The 17,284-nt window shown below is 38.4% G+C and overlaps 1 protein-coding gene across 1 annotated transcript in view; it reads right to left on the reverse strand.

Annotated features, from left to right (window-relative positions):
* Positions 1-17,284, reverse strand: part of CAMKK1 (calcium/calmodulin dependent protein kinase kinase 1) — a 180,413-nt gene that overhangs the window by 4,950 nt on the left and 158,179 nt on the right. Inside the window, exons 15-17 of the mRNA XM_018553389.1 lie at positions 11,995-12,123; positions 8,581-8,681; positions 1,241-1,282 (exon numbers count right to left, since the gene is read on the reverse strand). Of these exons, the coding sequence (XP_018408891.1) occupies positions 1,241-1,282; positions 8,581-8,681; positions 11,995-12,123 (272 nt within the window). The remainder of the gene's footprint in view (positions 1-1,240; positions 1,283-8,580; positions 8,682-11,994; positions 12,124-17,284) is intronic.

Genomic DNA, 17,284 nt, shown 5'->3' on the forward strand with positions numbered 1-17,284 from the left:
TCGCTCTAGGTAGAGCTGCCCATATTCCCGCATCTACCTAGAGGGAGGACGGCTGGATGAGATCACAATTGCAATGCTTTCCAGGCTTGAATGCAAATATTAAAGAAATGCATATTTTTGAAATATATTATTAATTATACATATGCAAAATTATACAATTTTTGCAAAAGGTGCACTTATCCTTTTGCAAAACTGCACACTGAAAACGGTTACAGTTTCTTAAATTGCATCTTTATTATTTATTTTGACCCTGGAATAACTATAGAAAGCAATGCTCTTTTTCTGAGATTTGGTGGCTTAGGACAACTGGCTATGGAATAGATTTTTGTGACATGTAATATTTTCATTGTCTACAATTTTCAGAGTAAATTGGCCTATTTGGGTCTGAGTAAATGAACAGAACATTGTTAGATGTAATGCTCACTAGCTAGAACTCAGGGATTCTAAATATATGGAAACCACAGGTATAATATAACAGATTGTACACCCAGCTTTGTGATAAGATCTTAAGCATCTTGCCTAGCCATTGGAAACAACCAGCCATATCCAAAATGTTTTTGTGCATGTGCAGCAGTATCAGTAGAAGTCTCTGAAGAGTACCAGAGCACCTGTTAACTCAGCAGTCAGCCTGATGCATCCAAAGCTAATGAAAATTAGATAACTGTACAATGCCTAGCAATACTGTAAATAAATGCATATGAAAGTAATTTCTCAGAGTTGTTTCTTGAGACACAAAACACCAATAACAGCAAAAAAAAAAAAAAAAGAAACCAGATCAATAACACAGTTCTAGAATGAAGTACATTGGATCACACGCTTATCAGGCAATAAAAGCAAACAAGAGATGGCAACTTGAATGGAGATTCTCTGTGGAGAAAATAATCTGATTAAATTGAACATCACAGAAGGAAAGCAGGATGCTAGTAGCAGGTCAGTTGGCCGTAGGAAGTAGGCAATAAAGCCGAAGCTTGACAAGGGCAGGAAATGTGTTAAGTTGCACACTGCTGGTTAATATTAGGTCATGTCAATAGTTAGAGGTGGTGTTTTGCTACTAGTCCCTAACAAAACTCAGCATTGGTAACAAAGCCACATTTAGGGGGAACTAATACGTTTTGCAAAGGACAGCTGCAAGTTTGGTTAGTCCAGGTAGTGGGTGTGACTAAACACAGCACATTGGTGAGGACCGACAGCACATTTAACACATGTGTAATCAAAATATGGGGCACAACATAGAGATTACCTTATGTGTGGAAGCAATTTTTTAGATGATCTAAACTGGCACCTGTTCCAAGATGACACAATGATTGAGAATGAATAAATAAATAAAAATTTCTGTAAAATCAAATACAAAGATTTATAAATGACAGCTTATGGAATGTAACTATAGATCACTGGATGCATAGTGTGTAAACACATGAAAGTAAGCAAATGATTTGCACTTGCATCTATTAAGGGGGAAATTAAAAGGAGTTTCAGCCCAAGCATTGAAATTATGGACAAAAAAAAAGATTATACAACAGTTCCAATAATATCACTGCTGTGTATATCAAAAGAATACAGCATTGTGCAAACTTGACAAAGTATACAGCATTTCATATATTTACACCTGCTATACTATAGATACAGATGACAATCTAACTAGGTTGCCATGGAAACAGCTACTACGGCCAAGCACCCTGATGGCCCTTACATGAAAAGAAATTCTAAAGATTTATCAGATACTGTATGAACTAATTATATGCATTCAAGCTATCAGCTAAGAATTAAAATAGAAAAAAATATTAGCACTAATAAAGCATACATGTAATTGCCACATTAACATAATACATGCTGATGGCTTTGTAGGTACGGGGGGGGAGGGGGGAGCGAATTTCCTGTGCAATATGTAAAGCAGCAACTTTGCTTTCCAGCAGTAAAGCTGGAATACAGCAGTAAAGTGCTGTATAACATGGGCAGTGGCTCCTACTCTCACAGCTATAGCTTTTGTATGCATTTTGTTTCCAAATTCTCTTCCCTAGTCTAAAGATCCAAGTGTAATAACTAACATTGCTCAAAAGGTTTTTCCAGCAACCAACAGTGCATGTCTTCCATCTACCCAGAATCACGGTGATTCTTTTAAAATTGTATTGACTAACGTATAATAACCACAATCACCCATAATGTAATTTATGTGCTCATCTTCTGAGTTTTTGTACAAGCAATAGAGAGCTCATAGGTATGAAATCTGGACGGTTGTCTTCCCTTTGACTCTGGATTAAAATGTTGAAATACTAAGCATTATAATCCTTTAAACTAATTTAGCAACACTAACTTACTTAGTGGAACGATGGAATCCCCCCCCCCCCAAAAAAAGAAAGAACATGTGCTGCATGCAAAAGCATCCATGCAGTAGAGCAGAAGGAAGAAATACTATGTAGGTCATGTTTATTTAAAGTACATCTGAAATATAAGAGAAAATAATCAAAACGGGGCACAGATGTGACGTATTCAGGAACAAAGATCAAATAGATTTATTCTTCAGGAATTTTAATATTTAATTTAGTTTTTTGATCAGACAACAGTTTTTGCAGCAAATGCAACCACTGTTGCTTCAATCCATTTAACCTTTTTGTTACTTATAATCGCTTTAAAGTCGCCACTAAATTTCCTGGTGTAAACATGGCAAATTGAAAGCAATTTCAAACATTTTCAACCACCTCTTAATTGAAAAGCTAGATATAGGAAAGAAGTGAATTATTTGCCAAAATTACCAAATGAAAATAAAAGAAAAAAGCTTGGAAAAAAGAAAACTAAAGCAGCCATCACATCTAAGGAGTGGTAAGTGCAATATATTCCATTTTTCTTTTTGGGTTTAGATATGCTGTGTAGTGTATGGTCTGCATTAGAGTGCACCTTCAAATTCACTAGTAAAACCCATGAGACAAGGAATGCTTAATCACAATATCTTTTCTTCATAAAGTATAAATGTACTTTCATAGTCTGCTCTTATCAGTCTAATGCTTTGGCTTCCACATGATGCAAAAGCTTATGAACTGTGACATGACATCTAGTAAAGAATAACTGCATACACCTGGAAATAAACAATATATTTTTCACAAATGGTCTCTTGTTCCAACTCTCCAAAGGAAGCAACTACTCTTCTTTTTGCAGTTCTTGTGTCGTGGGACTGATTTCTAACAAGTACATTATCTACATGCCCTCTATATGCTGGTGAGTAAAATTGTTGTCAGACCAACACTGGCCCTATTGTGGGTCTAAGACTATGGTATTGATATTGTTCATTGTTTCAAGACGGAACCTGATGTGAATGGCTCAGTGTTCTCAATTAAGCACTGTATTAAACGGTCATTATTATATAAATACCTAAATATATAAAATAAACCTAATCACTAATGTCTCGTATGACCCTTAAACTGATTATGTAATTTCAAAAGTTGTTTCCAATCTTATAAAATGTATACCCTTCATTTAAATAATACCTGGTGATGCTACCATCAGTGTTCTTGTTCAATCACTTCCTGCTACGGAGTGACAATTGTCTCCCAATTGTGCACCTGTGTTGTCACCCTGATACATGCACTCTTTAAGTGGAGAGTACAAGCACCCATGCTGCCACACATTACGCAGACTTGGTCCACCATTGTCACTATCTGGAAGCCGTTCTAGAGCAATAATGTGTAGCCAACACTGGAGCGAGTGCATGTAGGCAGGAAGTTGCTAAAAAAAAGGCAGCGGTTTGGCGGTACTCTCATGCAAAAGAACCCCAAAAACAAAAGCAAAAAAAAGGAAGAAAAAGGGTCAAAACAGTATTTTTTTTTTAAAAAAGCACACATATATCCACATACTGTACATAAACTATGGAAATGTAGGATAATGTCATATTTCCTGTAAAGCAAAAAAACATAGTTGGACCATGGCAGAAGAGGTGATACTAATACATGTGCTGGCAAAAAATATATTATAATCTTTAACTAAAATGTGCACTAAATAACACCAATGAAATCTCCATGTTTCAGCATTTTTAAACAAATGTATTGTGAGCAGTGGGTAATTGCAGCAGGAGTTCCATATTTCTTGTGCCCCAGGGTCCAGTGCTCGGGGACTGTGTACATTGCACTCACTCTGACAAGAAGGGTAGGAAAATGTTCCTGACAATGTTTACATTACAATCATTTGATACAGTAGATTATGATGCACTGGACATCATTATTAACTCCATCCTGCTGAGAGCCCTATCTCGTCTCTTAAGCGCCAATGACAAATGAATTGACATTTAATGAGCAAAACGCCTACACCACTAGAGTTTGGGAATTAATATATTCCGCAGAGTCAGTGAATGCATTACACTTCTGCAGACTAATTACTGTGGTAGAAGTCAAATGCAAAACAATTCATTACTGAAAAAGACTGTAGAGATTATGGAGGTTGCACTACATTGTGCCCACTTCTAGACATATATGACTTCCAGAAAAACAAGACTTTGCCTTCACAAGACCAAGGTTCATGAAAACATTGCCTGGCACCTACTACAAGCAGCAGATTGCAGAACATTTGGGTCATAGTGCTGTCACCTTCCCACTGATTTAACAGATGGTAAGTGAAGATAGATGTTAACATTGTTAATCTTAATATGGCAGCCCTCCAAATATTTCTTATACTTGTTCCAACTGTTGAAAATATGTATTCTATGCAAAAGAATAAACGAAGGAAAAATTTTGACTTTAACCAAAAGGAAACCAAGACGACTGCTATTTAGATTATGCAGTACAGCTATTCTTTGCATTGCGGAGGGAATATAATAGTCATTGCTGGTATCTGAACAATTCTCAGAGCTAAGCAAGTGTTTTATAGTTATGGATAGATCAATTGATCTATCTTATACCAAAACAGTTGGGCATGCTTCCTTCTCCAATACTACCAACTCCCTACTTGCACAATTAATAAGTCATCTACCAACCCCCTACTTGCAAACATAGTAGGTCATAATTAGGGATGTCCCGATACCGATGCTAGCATCGGAATCGGGCCCGATACAGGGCATTTTGACAAGTACTTGTACTTGTCAAAATGCCCCGAAGCCTAGCGCCGAAGCTTGCGCTATGTTTTTTTTTCTTCTTCTTAGTTACCAAATACCATATCACAATGCCAGGTTTACATACATTTAGAACTACCTGTAATGCTATACAAGTCATTAAGCTGGATTGTTTTTTAAAATTCCTCAAGAAACTCAGGTTTTGTATTTTAATTAAAGCTCATGACAACCAGAGCAACTATTATGCTTACACTTTTTCTGACTATATCCACTTTTCCTCTAAATTTGACAAAATAAAACACAGCTCGGACCAGGTGTGCCCATGGGAAGATTTTGCATCTTTCTTGAAATGTGGGATTTCCCATCACTTTCTGTACTAGACACAATGATTACCAGGACAATTGTAGGGAGAATTTGCCCAGCAGGGACGCAGGCAACAATAACTCTCCGTCAGAACAAAGTTTTGACTTTAGTTACACGTTTTGCATTTTGCTCCATGGTTTGGCAAACATCAGTGTCCTGTTACCCTGGGCTTAATAAAGAGTCTTTTTTAAGTGTTACAAAGGGGCTGTAGCTCCCTGTAAAGTTGCTCTTGAAATAAACAAATATGACAACAGCGTACTTTTTAAAAGAGAACTTATGGGGTAAGTGTTTCTCCGCATAGTTCTCTTTAGGGTCATTGGAGAACATATAATAACCTCCTCCTGTGACCCAAAGCTCAGTATAACACCGGCTATTGCTCGCGATATACTGAGAGCGCCGCAGCTGAGACGGATCCCAACAACACTGTCGAGATCCACCCAGCTGCGTGAGTGACAGCCGGCTCTGCCTATCCAGCGCTGGAGGATCGGAGAGAGGAGGGTAGGAATCCCTGCAGGAAGCGATGACTGTCAGTCACCGCTCACTGCAGGGAGACGATCAGGAAGTGAGCGGATCGGCGGCATGTTTCTGCTCACTTCCCGATCGATAGAGCCGACCAGTGACAGCTTCTTTGTCACAGGTTGGCTCTAACTATGAGGATGGGTGGAAATCACTCACCTCATAGTTCTCCTTTAAGTTAAAGACAATCTCCCAAATAGAGATAACATTTTGTGATATAGTCCTTTGCGACTACTACCTTGCATAAAGTAGCACAGAAAAGTAAACCTGCTGCATACCCTTCTGCACTGCCTGACACTACTTCCACAAGGTCTACTTGGAGTTTCAGCCTGGGATGTATACACTGTCAGATATGTTTTTATAATCATGTGATTAACAAGTAGCTCTCCTTGTAGAGGCTACAGGCTGGAACTGGAAGCTTTGGGCAGTGGCGATGTTGAAGGAGAGTTAGAATTCTTATTGCTACTTGGTATTTTGAAAGACTTTATTCCTCTATCTATTTCACTGAATCACATACTGAACTTTCCAGCAACATAGTGGTAGAATCTATGCCCTGTATACCAGAGTAATATATCTCATTTTTGGCTTTGTTGTCATGCTTTGTATGGTAGGTATCATTCATTCTTTACAAAAAATTGTCCAACAATTTGTTTCTCACCTCAATACTTTTTAAATTCTTAACTTGAAACAAGTATGCAGACCAGGAGCTCTGTCCTTACTTGTTGCATGGTTGTTTCATTTAGAAGTTCAGACAGTGGTGAAGCCAGAGACAACTAGCATTGTTATTAAATCATCAGTGGGAGCCCACATATTTTTTCATGATAGCTAATTTCAGCAAAAAAATAAAAAATTTTAAAATTCTTTTAAAAATGCTTCAATCGAAAAGTATGTCCAATAGGATGGAAAGCTTGTTCATTCAGACACCTCCCAATCAGTTACCTGGAGCTTAGGAAGTAACTGGTCTTGTAAAAGAACAGAGCCAACACAGAACTGCTTTAATATAGACTCCTTGGTTTATATAGGTGTGATGAAGGCAGAAGCGCTAACCACTACGCCACTGTGCTGCCCATGCTCTGCCATACGCTGGTGTAGCTGCTGTTTTGTGTCACCGACATACAATTCTGAGCACTCCTCACTGCACTGGACTGCATACACAATGTTGTTCATCTTGTGTTTTGGCGTTGGGTCTTTGGGTGAACCAGTTGTTGCCTAAGTGTATTGCTGGGTTTAAAGCAGACAGGGATGTGATGTTTATTTAAAAACCCTTCCTGAGTTTCTCAGACACCCCAGCTACATATGGGATGACCAAATTCTTCTGTTTGTCATGCTTTTCACCCTCACTGGTACTCTTGGCATTCTTTCCTCTCCTTTTTTCTGTTTTGACAAAAGCCCAGTCAGGATACCCACAAGTTTTAAGGGCCCCCCTGAGGTTTTTGAACTCTTTCATCTTGGCCTCCGTTCTGGTGGGAATTTTCCCTGCCCGGTGGTGTAGAGTCCTGATGACTCCCAGTTTGTGGTCTAGAGGGCGGTGGTAGTCAAATAGCAGGTACTAGTCTGTGTGTGTTGGTTTTTGGTAGACCTCTATTTTCAGCCTCCTTCCCTCTTCTACTGTTACTAAACAATCCAAAAAAGCGAGTTTGTTTTTTTGCACATCTTCCCACGTAAACTTGATGTTATGATCCACCGAGTTGATATGGTCAGTGAAAGCCTGTAACTCTTGTTTGTGAATCTTAGCCCAAGTGTCATCCACATATCTGAACCAATGACTGGGTGCATTGTTGCAATGCCACCTGACCCCCGCACGTTTGTATCAAATTGGTCCTGTTGGCTCACTCACAAAGTACTTTGCTCTAATTGAACATGATCTATGCTGTATTCTAACTACCTCTGGCACTTGATTCTGTATTCTGTATATCAGAAGTGCCATAATACACATGAGCCTTATCTTCCATAGTGCAAATTCACATTGCTTATCACATAGCAATGCCTTACTTCCCTTTTGACTCTACCTTATGCCCAATTTCCATTTGACTTGGCTCCATCCCATTTGTACTTTACCCTTGTTTAATGGTTTTAAAATGAAAAATATTGCATATTGTCATATTTTATATGTTAAATATTTTATGCATTGTTTATTTAATGTACATTTACTGTATGTATTGTATTTATTTATGAGAGAATGCAATGATAAATGCCCAAAACTCCCAAGTGGACAGAGACATATTTGGAAGTTATTGTAGGCAGATCTCAGTGATGAAGTATTTAGCACAAAAGAGGTAAGGGGCCAATTCAACATCCTGTTTGGTGGAATGAAGCCTAAAATAAAATGTTTCCGCATTCTGAAGAATAACCATGCCTTGCTGTATCCTCACTGTAAATGGACCCCATTCAATGTTTATATTCCTTCTGCATATGAGCAGGCAGGTATCTTTAGCAAAGCAACAGTATCAAAACAAAGGACATATTTATCAGCATAATATTTCTTGTAAGGAAGCAATACATTCTCTGGCTAATAGACATGACAACTGAAGACAATAAATTGGTTCATTGTGTAATTTATCTTATAGCATCTTACAGTTTAATTTGCTTAATAACCTATGCAAAAGGCTCTTCTACTTGGCGTTCTACTTAATAAAAGTAATGTGATAGTATCTGGAATGGTAACTTACATTAATAGGTTTCCCGGGGCTGACATGGACCGTTCTTCTCTTCTTGCACATTCAAAGGGATTACCAAATGAGCGTTTTCTCAGCATTGCTTTCACTAGAATCTTGGCAGACGACAAAAGTACATCAACAATACAAAAAGATGTGGGTACAGAGTAAATACTAAAGTGTGACAGTAACCTTCTACTATAATAGTTTACTAAAAGAAATGACCAAACACATGTAATCCTTCACTGGATACAGAGGCATTTTGCGAAACACATTGAAGGGAATTTATCAAAACTGGAGCCGACAAATCTGGAGCAGCTGTGCATGGCAACCAATCAGCATCCACTTTTCATTTTCAAATCCTAACTGAACAAACTGAAGAGAAAAGCTGATTGGATGCCTATCCAAATCAAATTGTTTTACTGCATTTTTGGAATAGTTCATCTGCATATTTTTTTCTTATAGTAAAGATCCACTAAAAGGCAAATAAGTTCAGCACAGGAAATTAGCATGCACCCCTATGCCTGCTTTTTGCAGATAAGAGGACCTTTTCACTCAAAACCGATACTTTACTCTTTTGTAGATACTGGAGGTTTAAACCCCTCCTAGTGGAGTGCAACACTGGAAAAAAACCTTTTTCCAGGTTTTGGACTGAGGGGGAAGTTTAACAAATCATCAGCTTTCCATATTGTTGTCTGTTTCCCTACCAGAGAAATCCACAATGTTTTTTGTTCTGGCCACTAAAGGTATGTTTTGGGGACAAGAAGTGAAGGAAAATGTCTTATATTGCTACAAAGTTAGCAGTATGAAACAAAAAGGTTCTAACCATTCTCCCCTTTGTCATAAAAAAAGTTTTGGCTGAACTTCTATTTAAAGTTCCTGGACCAGACTACATTGCTGATTTTCAGTGCTATCTGCAGGATCTGGCAGTTCTGTATGGCAGGTATGCTTTGAGCACAAGGCTTGCCGAACAGAATTAAATTCATTTGGCAGGTAAACAATTTCACATATATATTGCAACTTTGTTTTATGGGTTCAGGTTTATGTTCTGCAGAAAGCAGAATGCTTATGAACATATTTTATACAATTTAAACTTTCTCTAGATATATTTTTCCTTTTAAAGAATTCCTCCTAAATGCTATAGAACAGAACACTTTCATAAAAAGAAATAGATGAAGAATATTTAATTTAAAAAATGGTGTGTCAGACTAGTGAAGGAAGTTACAGAATATAGTTAATCAATCTTAACCCTGCAAAAGGAATTACATTTCCATATTTAATAAAGACCAACTCAGGCTGTAACCCGTAAAGGAACTCGGATTAAAATATGTCAGTCGTGTAAAGCTTTACAGTCTGCTGCATTGTAGGACCGCTCTTCAAATGGTAATAAATAGAGAACATTTAACATATCCCCATGGAAACAAAATGCTCTATTACCCATTTATGACAACTGAATATTGTAAACCTGCAATGTGATTAGTTCTAACTAACTAAAAATGGAACAGAATAAAAGCAGATTTCACCATGCTAATACAAGTTCTAATCATCATACATGTGTATAAATATAAGCAACGGAATACGAGATCCTCTTATATCAAGGGATCCTGATAAAGGGCAGTGTCAAGTAGAACAAAGCATGTTTTAACAATTGGGATTACTGTATATATTTGCATATATTAACATATGTCATATATGTCGGATGTCTTACATACAGTATTTGCATACAAATATAATTAGAACTGTATGTTTTAGTAACTATTTCAGCTGTTATTTACATTTAAACAAATCACATAATCTCAAGGCAAGTTCAGTGAAACAATGGATGAAATGACCCAATAATATCAGGCTGCCTTTGTATTATACACTAGCAGTTCTGATATAAAGTTGGTCATTGGGGCCAAAAGGAATTATTTAGATAGCTATTCTCACTATCCCGAAATGAGGAATAATCCTCTTTTTTTGGGGTATGTGATGGAGTAAGACATAACTTCTGTTATAAAAAGACTCTACTGTGCTACCTACTGGTTTTGTAAGGGACTTTTTTGGTTCCTTTGATCCCTTCCCACTATAACCTTCTTTGCAATACCTAGTCTTTTTGCCAGGATTCCCAGCCTGTTTCTTTACATTCAGCAACTGACCAGAGACTGTAATTAGTCTCGGAAGCAGCGTTGGGTTGTAGCTCATTGTGATTGGCGCTGGCTTTACATTTATTTTATTATTTAAATAAAGGACTTTTTCTACAGTGTTTGCTTTACAATTTATTTTTTTTGTGAATGAGCAACAAGGGGTAGTATGTACCCCTTATTCATATAGGAGGGAGTGCCAAATATCTGGGGGTGTTCTCTCCTCATGGGGAGGGACTGCCAGGATGGACTTCTCCACATTTCTACAGTCTGGATATGGTCTTGGTCCATGAGAACTCACTCTGGAACAGGGGACTAAGATGTATGTTTTTTTATTAAAGATTGTGGGTTCTTTGTTCATACAACATTAGTATAACTGTTCAGATGAGATCTATCCTGTAAGCTGTACCTGCATCCATGAAAAAGTGGACTTTGCACAGGGAACTGTTAATCCAACATGTTTCCCGGAACAAACATACATACAATTCTGAGGAATACAAAGATATATGTTTAAACAACTTGGATTAGACAGTGTTATCTGGGGGTTTTTTTTTGCTGGTAAAAAAAAGTGGGAAAGCAAACCAATTTTTATTCATATATTAGATTTTTATTGTATTTATTTTTCTCACCTTAATCATTTTTTTGTCTTTGTTCATTGTCTCCCACACCTTATTCCTTTAAAATTTGAAGTACTTCCTATGTCATTGTTCTATTATTATTATTAAAATTATTATTATTTTCATTTCATGCTGAAAATAAATTTCTCATAGAGAGCAGGTTGGTGTAATTTTTTTTAGCCTTGATGTAAAATACAATCATTATTTTATTCTTTATTTTTGTATTTGTATTTGTATACATATTTATTCCTTAGGTGGTTAAAGATAGACCCAGAATATTTGTTTTCATAAATTCTCAGACAAAACTGTACAACGCCATTTTCCTGAATGGATGGATTTGTTGACATACCCTCGTCCCAAGAATCTGTAGTAAAAGATGGAACTAAGTGTTCGGATATGGTGGAGATTTTGGGTGGCACTGATTATGCATAGGTAAATTATTGCAATAAATTAAGATGTTTTATTTTTTTATCTGCATTTGGTTGCCTTTTAGTTAAGGACCAAGCTGCCCAACAATCGCCCACATCACCCAGAGCTATTTATGTACTGTCATCATAGGGGTGGACAAAACAGTACGTCATGACACAAAACACAAAAAATGTTCAAAGAACATTTTTATCAGTTCCAACACTCATATAAGAAGTATTACAGAGCTACTGATAAAATAGAAGAATAACAGTGTTTCATACCACAGCTGTCAGACTTGGGATGAGTTTAACTGAATTCTTGACTTCTTCCTCTGTCACTTCTACTATCGAGCAATGCTCTTCCTCCAGGGGTAATGGATCCTCACCATTTTTGGTCACCCAAGGATGTAGCTGAGTAAACGAAAAACATAAAAAATACTAAACATTTAAACTACAGAGTGCAATTATGAAAATAATGTGAAGACATTTTCAGGGTGATTTACTGAGAAAATGATACCTCATAATTAATGCAGATTTGTTAGAATATGTAATCACTGATCACCAAAATAGCTAAGTTGTCCTTTGCAAAAAAGATGTATAGCAATGATTGATTTTGAGTCAGTTTTGAGGGAAAAATAATTCACAAGTACAGTAGATTTATGATTCAACCAACAGCTTAAAGAAAATATTAAGATGATACACGTTAATTTTTAGAAGGAAATTTACTTTTTATGATGCTAAAAGGTAGCATAGATAAGTAGGGTATACACATATATATTTTCTTAGTTCGAAAAAAATACAACAGATTCCTCTATCCACGCTGTTCAGTGTGGATGGAGGAATCTGTTGTATTTCCCTTGCTGCTTGTATTGTATTCTGACAGTGGGTGTTAGGCCCTGTCTGAACACCGAAAGGAGCATGCAGCTGACTGGCAGCAAGCTCTGTTCGGCCGAAGATTTACCAACTTGTTTCTTTAGCAAAAGTCGCTCTAATGAACTAGTTTAATTAAAAGGTCTCCTTACATTTCGCTGGCTTATTAGTCAATAAAAGTCTAACCTGAACTTGCAGGGCACAGAGGTTGAATTATGCTATGTCTACAACTACTCCCTCATGACACTCAGCTTTTTCCTATGACAGAAACTTACCAGGTTTAGGGCTGCATTCCTGGAAGTGCCACTAGTAACAAGTAACTCAATCATATCAGTGGAGATGCTAGCATGTCTAAATTGTTGTTTATATCAGGTTCTACTAGAATATTTACAATTGTTCTATTGAGTCTGTGAAAAAAAAAATTTGGTTAATGAAGAATTCCTGTAAGTCTTGGTTTAAATTTAATTTCTTGCACCATTCACCATGTAGAGAAGGCCAGTAGAACTAAATAGATAAGTTGTCTTTAGTCCAAGATAGTACAATATATCTCTTAAATAGGCTCTAAGGTAAAATCAGAGAACTTTGAAAGGAAGAAGTAAAAATTCTGAGATAAACAGAAGTTCAGGTTGTAGTTGTTAGATCCTTATCTGCCTCTGTTGTTCCCGCTTATCTTATGCTCAAGTTATGCTCTTTAACTTGGCATGCACAGGCATGCATGCATGAGCAGTCTGACTTCTGTATGTAGCTCTCATGTACACTATATTGCCAAAAGTATTGGGACACCCCTCCAAATCATTGGATTCAGGTGTTTCATGAAATTTCCTTGCTACTAAATATTCCACGGTTACCTGTTAGTGGTATTATAACAAAGTGGAAGCAACTGGGAAGAACAACAGTAACTCATACCACGGAGTGGTAGGCCACGTAAAATGACAGAGCGGGGTCAGCGCATGCTGAAGCGCACAGTGGTCACCGACTGTTTGCAGAGTCAATAGCTACAGACCTCCAAACTTCATGTGGCCTTCAGATTGGCACAACAACAGTGCGTAGAGCACTTCATGGAATGGATTTCCATGGCCGAGCAGCTGCATCCAAGCCTTACATCACCAAGTGCAATGCAAAGTGTCGGATGCAGTGGTGTAAAGCACGCCACCACTGGACTCTAGGAGAAGTGGAGACGTGTTCTCTGGAATGATGAATCACGATTCTCTGTCTGGCAATCCGATGGATGTGTCTGGGTTTGGCAGTTGCCAGGAGAACGGTACTTGCCTTACTGCATTGTGCCAAGTGTAAAGTTTGGTGGAGGGGAGATTATGGTGTGGGGTTGTTTTTCAGGGGTTGGGCTTGGCCCCTTAGTTTCAGTGAAGGGAACTCTTAAGGCATCAGCTTACAAAGACATTTTGGACAATTTAATGCTCCCAACATTGTGGGAATAGTTTGGGGATGGCCCGTTCCTGTTCCAACATGACTGTGTACCAGTGCACAAAGCAAGGTCCATAAAGGCATGGATGAGCGAGTTTGGGGTGGAGGAACTTGACTGGCCTGCACAGAGTCCTGATCTCAACCCGATACAATACTTTTGGGATGAACTAGAGCGGAGACTGCGAGCCAGGCCTTCTCGTCCAACATCAGTATCTGACCTCACTAATGCGCTTCTGGAAGAATGGTCAAACATTCCCATAGACACACTCCTAAACCTTGTGGACAGCCTTCCCAGAAGAGTTGGAGCTGTTATAGCTGCAAAGGGCGGGCCAACTCAATATGGAACCCTACGGACTAAGACTGGGATGCCATTAAAGTTCATGTGCGTGTAAAGGCAGGTGTCCCAATACTTTTGGCAATATCGTGTATGTTGATGTCTTGCTGGCACACTTTTGTGATGCTCATGCACATTTTCAGACACAGTCACATTGGTAGGGCAACCTCCAGACTGATCCTGACTTGTGACTCGTAGCTGCCTACCATATTTTCAGCTATAGTGTATTCAAACCTGGTATCTGTCAATTTTCTACTCTGGTATCCTGACTCAGGCCTGTATCTTAGTCTAGCTTGGACTCAATCTCAAAACTCTGACACTCAAAGTTGTTTTCCTGCAATGATTTTGAGAAACCAGCTCCTGTTATGTGTACATTGGACTCCCAGCCATTAAAAACACTTACAAATTGCTGCCCAGTCAGACTCTGAAAAGCCCTCCCCTTGCACCCAACCTAATTATGACACCTCAGTCTACTGCCTAGTCCAGCTTAAGACATATGTTAACCTGTACCAACTGACTTGTTCCAGACCTGCACTCACCTGTGCCAGCAAAGCTGTCTCCAGACCTTCTATACAGTTAATCAAGTTATAGACCTGCATACTCCTGGGCCTACTTGCTTCCACCAACAGATCCATCTCCACACCTACTGTCTGTGGCAGATGATCAATCTTTCGGTAAACTTATGTGTGTACCACCTAAATTAAGATCCATTTTATCATTTATTCATTTTTGGATTGTAAAAGTGTAACATCAAAAATTAAAGCATCTATAAGCTGTTTGAAAAAGAAGGATGTATTATCATAGCCCCACATGTATTTGACTCTAGGGTTCTGTAAAGTGCTCAATTTTTGTGAAGACCCACATGATCCACATGACAAGCAGGCACTTCTAGCAGTATATTATTTGAACCAGCACCCGTTCTGTCTTAACTGAACTCCTAGGCTTTTTATCATTCTCATATTTTAGGAAGTTGTCAGGGTATTTTCTTCCTGACTTCTTATTACCTATGTTCTTAAGTTTTTGCTGTGCTGAAACTGACTTCAGCTGTTTGAATATGGTTCAAATTTGCTACTGTATATTATCGACCTCTGCTTGTTCTTGGCTCTGGACGTCTTTTTTGATTCTGCACCTCGCTTGGCAGTTTATTTTGGAATGAAGCAGAGAACATTTTTTTTTTTTTAAATATTTAATTTTTATTATTTTACTTTAATACACAATACAATTTATTTGCGTATTGTCTCTGGCTTCCCTACCCGGTATGAACCCCGACTGATCTGCTGAAATAAGATGCGATAGTAAAGAGGCCAAGCGTTTGGCTAAGATTTTTGCATATAATTTAATATCTGTGTTTAATAATGAGATTGGCCTGTAGCTACTACATACGGTTGGGTCCTTACCGGGTTTAGGGAAGACAGAGATATGGGCGTGTAGTGTAGCGGGGTCAGGAGATCTACCCATGAAAAACGTGTTTAAGTATGTGCATAAATGTGGTAAGAGTGTCGATTGAAAAATTTTATAATATTTTAACCTAAACCCGTCTGGTCCGGGGCTCTTCCCCATTGGTGAAGTGTTTATAGCCTCACTCAGTTCTTGTTCTGATATTGGGGCTTCTAGGGATTTCATTGTGGTTTGATCAATTTGAGGAAGGGGGAGATTTGCCAAATACGAGCGTATTGTATCTTCATGTCGTTTTTTTCGTTAGTTTAGAAGGGTTCGGTCTAACATTATATACTTTAGAATAAAATTCCCTAAAAGTGTTGGCTCTTTCGTGGAGTACGTGACGACATTGGTCCCTGTCTTGATTTTGAAGCGCGGAGGAGATCTAGCAGTGGTCGTAAGGCCCTGCGTCTGATGATGGTCTCTCTAGCCAGGTCGGGAAAAATTTGCAGGTGTACGCCGTTAGCTTCTATCTGCGGCATTTCCCGTAGCTTCATCAGCATAGTTTCTTTATCCACATGATAGTGTAGTCTGCATATCACATCCCTGGGGTTTTCGGTCTGCATGCCCCGCGGGCGGGGTATTCTGTGCACCCTATCTAGCAGGAGAGGAGTAGTAAGGCTCCTGCCCATTATAGGGTTAAAAATATCTCGCAGGGTAGCTGCCAGGTCTGCATCCAGTATCGCATCGGGGAGGCCTCTGACCCGTAGATTATTGCGTCGTCCCCGATTATCTTGCTCTTCCAGGCGGTATGCTAGGTCCCTCTGCGTCCTGGCTGCTGATTGGAACTGATTCTGCAGGGTTGCTATTGCCACAGCGTGGCTGTCCAGTCTGCTCTCTGTGTCTTCTACTCTATGGAAGCACAGAACATTTTAAAGGGGAGATTTTATGTTGCCTTTGGACTGTCTGTTCTTGTCTTTACATGAGTTTGAACTGTTGCACTAAGATCCATTTGACGTGTTATTTTTTTTTCTTATTTATGGCAATATATAATCAATTACACATTACCAATAAATAAGCATTACTGAGATTATCGTCAAGCCACAGGGATTTTAGTGAAACAGCCCAAGCAAGATAGGAACAAACAACCAACATGTAATGTCAGTTCAGGGTTTCTTTACCCAGTTTTTCTTCCAAATAGTAGCAGACAATCTTCCCTCAAAATATTTTCTTGTGTATATCAAAAGGCAAATATAGGATCCAGCATGGACTTGCTGCAACATCCTATCACCAATCAAGCTGTTGTGGCCACACAGTAAAGTGGTAAAACTTTTAGGTTGAGCCCCTCAATTCTGGAAGTACCAAAACATGGGTGCAAATCTCATGCACATAAATACACACACACACGTGGTAGACAAAATAATGCAAACATTACCAGTATGTTAAAGACCCAGTAAGGAATAGGGCTGTTTTTGCTTTCACAACAGTTTCATGTTTCTTGCAATGCTGTCAAACTGTCTTGAACAGTTTATAGGTGGAAAGGTTTACTCTTGAAAAAGAAAAACCTTA

This window comes from Nanorana parkeri, unplaced genomic scaffold (genome assembly GCF_000935625.1).
Source record: "Nanorana parkeri isolate BGI_ZX_2015 unplaced genomic scaffold, ASM93562v1 scaffold118, whole genome shotgun sequence".
In the NCBI taxonomy this organism is placed as follows: domain Eukaryota; kingdom Metazoa; phylum Chordata; class Amphibia; order Anura; family Dicroglossidae; genus Nanorana; species Nanorana parkeri.